An 8050-nucleotide genomic window follows, 5' to 3' on the forward strand; every position below is an offset into this window, starting at 1 on the left:
ATGTATCAACAGAAATCCATTCAACAGAAAAAGTTAGTGGGGGGGGTGGGTGGATAAAACTGATTAAAAGATATGTTGCAGTCACTTTTTTGCTAATGTCCTTCAATTTCATTCAGTCTAAGAAATGCAGTGGAACACGAGTGAGCCATAAGGTCTTATTTAAGATAAATAAGGGTTGCAGCAGACTTTCAGCTCTCCAGAAGTTTGTTGCACAAATATGGTGCATAAATACTGAAGGAAGCCCTACATTTTTTTGTTTTAATTCAGAGGCAGAGTGAACAGAGGATCCATGGTTCATGAAATATTCATTATATAGAAAATACAGAAAATATTTGATCAATTTTGATCCTGCATGCACGGAGCAGCTTTTTTAAAATCACTTTGAGACATTAGTAATTTAATCCTTGAATTATCCTTGTGGTGACCACTTTTTTCTCCATTACAACATGACATTTTCAGACTGAATTATTCACCGAGTCTAGTCCATTTTTTTGTAGCACAATTTTTTGTGTTTACTTTGAATTTGACTGCTTTACTGACTTTATATGGCTCTTAAAATTCATGTCTGAGTCTATAATGACAACCAGGTTTCCAGACTGTATATAAGCATTTATTTCCAGCTGTTTTCCTTGGCTACAAAGATAACTATTTGAGTTCTATTTGATTAAAGAAAATCATGTTACTACGGTAACATAATTTGTTGCTTTGTTCAGCTGGGGGTGGCAGTGGCTCAGGAGGAATCATCTATCGATCAGAAGGTCGGTGGTTTGTCTCCAGGCTTCCCATGTAGAAGTGTCCTACAGATGCATCCATCAGTGTGTGAATGTGTGTGATGGAGGAAAAAAAATATTTTTTGTTTGTACTTATTTTTTTTCCGTAAGTATATTAAAGATAGAACATTTCTCTTCTCACCATTTTGGATCTATTTACCCTCTCTTTCAACAATCTAACCCCCCCCCCCCTCCGCATGGATCATACCATTATTCGGTCTTTCCATGTTCACCACCTACCTTGCACCCAGAAGTCTTTTCATTTGCCAGCCCTCCCACTCTACCCCACTCCGCATGTACACATATGGTAATCATATCCTTCTTTTTATTGTTGATATCCTGACGCCAACAACATCAAATTTATCACAACAATGAGAAGACAGTAACTGTTCCACAACGACCACACGAGGAGGAGATAATGGCTTGATCAATAATGAGAGCAGCTGCCTCTAAACCCTATCAGTACACATAGTCAATCCAGATTACTCAGTCTACTGTATCTCTAATTTGAGCACTCTTGACTCTCTTTTAAAGTATCCTGTTATATTGTGCAAATGATTTAAATAACTGTGATGAGATGGAGGGATCCTGCTTTTCAGTATTCAGTGTCATTATTTCTCTGACAGCTGCCGACAGGAGAAAAAAAACATGATGGCTCTCTGTGGATCTCTGGGGAGCTAAGTCAAATATTTCTCTTCAAAATGTAAAATCCCCCACACACACAGCTGTTACTGAATCTGAGGAAAAAACACATCCTGTCTCATTTGTCTTTAAGCTCATTTTCACATCCCAATGTCATCAGTTGTCACACGGCATCTAGTACGTCATTCTTTGGCTGCTTCTGCCGAATTAACTTCAAAAGTCGAGGTGTTGCAAAAGTTGTTGTTTGTTTCACATGGACTGAGTGATTAAAATATAAAGTTAAGCACACTCCTACACTTGAACACACGCACAAAGCTCAAATAGCAAACCTACGAAACCCCCAACCTTGCTTTCTAATTCAGATTGCAAACACTATTTATGAAAGTTGATTTAATTAGATATTGTTAATATAATTTTGCCACTTGCCGAAGTTTCTGTAATTGCCTCATTGTATGTAAAAAGTTTTTCCAATAGACAAACATGACACTGAAGAATTTGAGGTTTCTACACTTGGTTGGCTCGATCTGTTGTTACGAGTTTACTCAGCAGCCTGTAAACTGCCTTGTTGCCTTGAATGTTTGACACTAATGTACAAATTGCTTCATGGTTTGTATGCTTCTCTGTTTTTCAACAGAATATAAGATTCTATTGATTAAGTAACTGAGTCTCCGTCAGACGAAGATATTTGGACAAAATGTCTACAAGCATCACAGTGAGGATGCTTCTGCAGTGTGAGGACAACTTGGTTTGGTCTTCACAGCTTTAAAGAATTTGAGGGCGAAGTTTTTGCTTCCAAGTTAAGGTTAGATTTAAGATGAGTAAGCGTGAGTAAGTTATTCAATTTAATGTCCTCGCAAAGACAGAAGGACGCATAGCACTTATTTCCTCGACTCATCTTGGTGGCTGAAAAAATTATTTTGATTATTGTATTTAGGTTTTAGCTTTTAATGAAACATATATTCTATTAGAGCTGAGGCAGTCCTGTTTTAGACATACACAGGTATTGTCTCTATACTGTAGAGCACCCCCTCTATATGTGGCGCCCCGGTGGGACAGCCCTGAAAGAGAAGTGTCTGTTTCAGCATGTTGCATTGACACAGACAGTCCTGCATACCTATGCATATCCCCAGTTCCAGAGTACACCATTTACAAACAAACAAAACCCCCTAAAAAAAGAAACATGGACCACTACCCCTTCTCTGAGGCCCCAGTAACCCCGCACAGGCACATATACACATCCCAATGTACAGGGTCACATGCACTGTAGGGTCTCTTTCAGGTGCAACCCACACAGGGACACAGATGACAGCAAAGGATTTTGCTTTCATCAACAAAAAAGACTAGGGGATGCCTTTTTGGTTGTAGTGTTGTCTGTGACTCTCTCTCTCTCTCTCTCTCTCTCTCTCTCCCCCGCGAAGTGAGCAACAGTCCTTTCTGTTTTCCATCCACCTGTTTTCTATCTTTACTCTCGAAGGTGGGCAGAAGAGGCCGTGCATTTCCAGAAACAAGGTAAGGGATCAAATTTCTGGGTCGCTTTTGAGTGTATCCCCGATAGCGATAGAGGCTGGCAGAATCGGATATAACCTCGTTTCTGATATACGAGTGCTGCTGTGACGTGAGGATTTGGAGAGGGGACGACTACAAACAGCAGCATCACAAAAAATAGCTTTTCAACAGGTTTTGCTTTAGACGTCCATTAGCCATGTCCCAAATAAAGAGGAGGTAAATATGTTTTCTTTCAAATCTGTAAAAAACTATGCTGTTTTAGTACAAAATTGTGGTTCGCACAGCTTTAAATGTGCTTGTAACAGGTTCATATACAAAGTAACATTTTTCAGTTTTGACGCTTTTTATATATATATTTTTTTTTTAATTGGATTGGCTCTGTGATAGGCTAGTACCAGTGTTTTCCAAACAGCTCTCCAGAATTGTACAGGTTAACGTCTATCAAACTAACTTTCCCTGTTTCCACCTTTTCCTGCAGTGCAGGCAGAATTCCCACGAACACACCTGAATACATTCTTTAAGTTCTTAATGGTCTTCTTTTGAAGAAATGTGTAGTATTTAAGTCATCAAGTGTATGTATGTCTAAGTCTTTAAAAGTTGCATCACAGATCTTGATCAAACATGAAGTGTGCAGTGTCTTAAATCTCAATTCTGACCCTATTACAAAAATCCTTCTTTTGTGACACCTGTCGTATGTTTAACCTTTTTAACAGTTGCTCTGCAGCTGCCCCATCGTCTCAACTCAAGATGTATAGCTTCATGGGAGGGGGCCTGTTTTGTGCTATCGTGGGTAATATCCTATTAGTGGTCTCCACTGCCACGGATTACTGGATGCAGTATCGTCTCTCGGGAAACTATGCCCACCAAGGTCTCTGGAGGTACTGCATGTCCAACAAGTGCTACATGCAGACGGACAGCATAGGTGAGATTCCCAGTGTGTCTTTTAAAGCGTAAAGTGACTGAAAATTATGACACCACAAACATTTTCAAATGCTGCAACTGTTTTCTTCAATGTCTCAGAATATTTTAGGGCTAATCAGTTAATGCTTGATCAATTGTGAAATGGGATACTATCAGTAGATATATAGTCTATGTGAGCACAACAGGGGAATCCAGGGAGCTGAAGAGTGAAAATCCCAAACATTTTCCAGCACTTTGCATCAGTAGTGTTAAAACAGGTTTTAAAGATGTCATTGGTTTGTTCGACCTGCTTTCTTTCAGCTTACTGGAATGCCACCAGGGCCTTCATGATCCTGTCGGGGATGTCGTGCTTTGCAGGCATCATCGCTGGCATAATGTCCTTTTCACACTTCTCCTCATTCGAAAGGTTCAACCGCTCCTTTGCAGCAGGAATCATGTTTTTTGTCTCCAGTGAGTGCTTTTTTTTTCGTCTTTTGACTCGATAAACACTCAAACAGAAACACATACATTTCCACTGATATAATCAAAGGAGGGGAAGGCACTCAGATCTTGTACTTAAGTGAACATATCAGTGTCCAAATGTTGAAAAAAATCTGTTACAGGTAAGCATAATAGTTATGGATTTAATTTTTTTTACTTAAGTGAAAGTGCAGAAGTATTACAATTAATATCTAGCAGCAAAAGTAAGAGTATTCCATATACATAATAGCAGAAATCACAATGAAAAGAAGAATAAAACAGCAAAAAATGGAGGTACATCACTTCAAATTTACCTTTGAATGCTCCTCACAGTAACTCTGACATGTCCCTCCTCGTCCCCCTTTCAGCTTTCTTTGTTCTGCTCGGTATGGCGATCTACACTGGAGTGACAGTCAACTTCCTGGGAAGGCGCTTCGGTGACTGGCGCTTCTCCTGGTCCTACATTTTGGGCTGGGTGGCCATGCTCATGACATTCTTTGCAGGTGAGAAATGTCAGGGGGGCTCATCTGCACCCATAACATCAACACCTCATGATGCAAGCATTACTGTGAAATATCCAAACCATTTTCTCTGTGTATTGCAGGTATTTTCTACATATGTGCCTACAGAATGTGTGAGCGCAGGAGAGGAACTGGCCCACGCTAGAGGAAGACAGACAGCTTGTTTACAAAAAAGACACATGACACTTTTAATTTGGATAGAAGACAAGCAGAAAGCATCAAGGCAGTTTGACTGATCTACAGAACAGATGACATCTGCTGCCGTTACTGGAAGTCTTTGATTTATGTTTTTTAAAAAGTCAGTGAAATATAGATTTTTTTTTCTCCTTGGATTGGTCATTACGTTATCACAGAAAAAAACAAACAATAATCATGTGGCTAATGTTTTCTTTATCAGATCATTCTAAATTTTTAACTTGGAGCACTCAATAAAGTTGTTTCTCAGTGCTTATGTAAATTTCCTGCTTTTGTGCTCAAATACACCAGAAGATGGCAGCACTAAAACATCTCACTACAGAAGAAAATAAATTTAAAAAAAAAAAAATCCCACTGATAATCACACAACTAAGCATTTATGAAGATTTGAATGAAGAATGTGGAAGTCACACTGATACATATATATCAGGGATTGAACATTGTAATAAGGAAACATTTTGGTTTATCATTTATCTGCATCTACAATCTTTCAGCTCCTTATAGTGTGGGAAATTTAAGACAAAAATGAAACCATGTTTCCCTTCAGGAAGTGCTTCATAATAGTGGACATTATATACTGTGGAAGGATACATAATGTAAAACTGTGAGTTAAAAAGGCAGTGAGCAATACTTCAAAGCTGTGTGGCACATATACTTTTCTCAAGCCACTCTTGAAGAATTTCCCTAAACTAATAGTAGAATTTGTGTTCTTTGTTGGCTTGTTTTAGGAAAGGGCTTCACGTCTGGCTGCCAGCAAGATATTTCGTAGCATTTTTGTCAGCAGATCCTGACTTCAGTCAAAATGACAGCAAACAGAAAAGTGGGTAGATGCTGTTTGTGCTTGCTTGTGTTTGTACCACGAATGGTAGAAACATCATGCACTTGGACCGGGGGACCAGGGTGGGTTCAGCCGCTGATTACCGATCAGCCACTGATTGTTCCACTACCGATTGTTCTATTGCCACTGATTGTTCCACTACTGGTTGTTCTATTGCCACTGATTGTTCCATTACTGATTGTTCCATTGCCACTGATTATCCCACTGACTTTGCCATTGGACATGATATCCTCTTTTTTTTTCTTGGTATTCGCCCATCCTTGTCCATCAGCTGGAAGGAGAGGACAGCGGTACCTGCTGAGGTAATGAATGCTTTGGCTTCTCAGTGAAGCAGAAACAATGATAGAAATGTAAACAGTCAGTGGACAGATCCCTTGATCCAAGTTTCCATACTGGGCTCTGTGGCTGCTGTAAAGAGATAAACTCTCCAATAATGTGTGCTTTTCGCCAGATTCTTTCCTAACCCTCTCTAAAGCTTCTACTAAGGTCAGGTCTTAGACAATAGAGAATAGAGACTTTTTCGTTTATTCATTCATTTATTCTTATTTATACTGTGCTCAGAGCAGAGTTCTAGTCAATGAAAAATGTTCTCACATAACAGTCTCTCTATTCCAAGTGGTTGAGGGCTGTGTGGACTGCGCTGTTGATGGCATCCTCTGTGGATCTGTTAGCTTTGTACGCAGACTGGTGAGGGTGTGATGTGAAAGGGAGACAGACTTTGATATGAGGTAGAACTAGTTTGTGTGTGCAATGGACCTGTAATCATTTAGGTTCTTCTGAGGGGGGTGTATATGGGGAACCGGAGTAGGGAGAGGTGATCTTACGGCCCTAAGTAGGGACAGGTTACAGTCTTGTAGCCATATTTTATGTTGGAGTAGACATGGTCTAACTTACATTTAAGAGTACAATAGTTCCACCTCAGCTGTAGCTTTTAGTGTATTGGTTTTGAATTTAGAATTTGATAAACGATGAAACCCTGGCAATCTTTCCTGCATCTCGCCCATCGGCAGCTGGGATAGACTACAGCCCCTGTGCCACCCTGAATAAGATGCAGTAGCTATGGAAAATCAATCAATCAATTAAATGATGAATCAAATCAAAATAAAACCTATAAACTGCAAAAAGAGAGACGAATTAGAAATAGCAGATTTTGGTGCTTACAAATATCACCACACCGATTTTAGGAACTTTTTTACTTGACACAGCAAAATGGGAATTTGATCAGGTCGGCCCTCTACAATCTCTACATATATACATACTGAACTTGGCTTGAACCAAATATTCGTCATTTATCTGTATTTGAAACTCATGTGACAATGAAATAACAATTAATCAACTACAAAGTAGGCTCAAAGGTCGCTTTGTTAAGAACATACAAGACATCTGCCATAAAATGTATTAGTTAGATGTTGGTTTTTTATCATTTTGTAAGGCTTTCATTCTGATTGAAGTAATAGAGGTTATACAGAGTGGAAGTGATTTTAATATCTTTTCTGTACCATCACTATACATCAGAGAGATAAAAGACCAGGCATCCATTGTATAAATCCACAACAATAAATGGATTCATTGACTAATTTAAGAAAAATATTGTTTATTATCTTTCAAGTATGTTTTCTATCACTAAAAAAATCTTTATTCATCCAGTTGAATGCAAACTCAAAGAGTTATTAAAAATTGGTTGTAAAGAGGGAGCTAGAGGACGGGAGACAGATGTGTTTGACACAGAAACGTAGTGTGTAAAGGTACACATTAGTAATGAACAGAAGCTGACCAGCATATAGGCAGGCACTCACAGCTTAATAAGTAGTTTTATAGGTGAGTGATTCAACACAGGAATGCAAGGTAATGGCCACCCCTCCAAGTGTCTGTGCTGAAAACAGCAGGTCTGCATCCACATTTTAGTTGCTGTCAGAGAGAACATCTGGCAGTCTTCACTGACAGACCCTGCTGATTGTGTGAAGACTAGCCCCAGATGGCTAATTGTAGACCTGTTATTTGTTTCACAGATTTTCACTCACAGATTCACACACCGAGGCGAAGATATTCAAAACACACTAATACCCTGTTCTTACAGCACAATAAATTTAAAGGAATAGGAATAAGATAAATATATGAATAAACATTTTTATATACTTTCCACCTCAATGAAATCACACTCACACACTATTGATTCCCTAAATACTTTTGAACTTCTT

At 39.0% G+C, this 8050-nt stretch overlaps 1 protein-coding gene across 1 annotated transcript; it reads left to right on the forward strand.

Annotated features, from left to right (window-relative positions):
* The first annotated feature begins 3665 nt into the window (after nucleotides 1-3665).
* On the forward strand, nucleotides 3666-5040 carry LOC140275155 (lens fiber membrane intrinsic protein-like). Its single transcript, XM_072370562.1, has 4 exons — nucleotides 3666-3840; nucleotides 4140-4289; nucleotides 4667-4801; nucleotides 4903-5040. Exons 1-4 carry the CDS (start codon nucleotides 3666-3668, stop codon nucleotides 4962-4964), a joined length of 522 nt encoding a protein of 173 aa, XP_072226663.1. The 3' UTR covers nucleotides 4965-5040.
* Nucleotides 5041-8050: the final 3010 nt, after the last annotated feature.

This window comes from Leuresthes tenuis, unplaced genomic scaffold (genome assembly GCF_036924035.1).
Source record: "Leuresthes tenuis unplaced genomic scaffold, fLeuTen1.0.hap1 SCAF_18, whole genome shotgun sequence".
Lineage (NCBI taxonomy): Eukaryota > Metazoa > Chordata > Actinopteri > Atheriniformes > Atherinopsidae > Leuresthes > Leuresthes tenuis.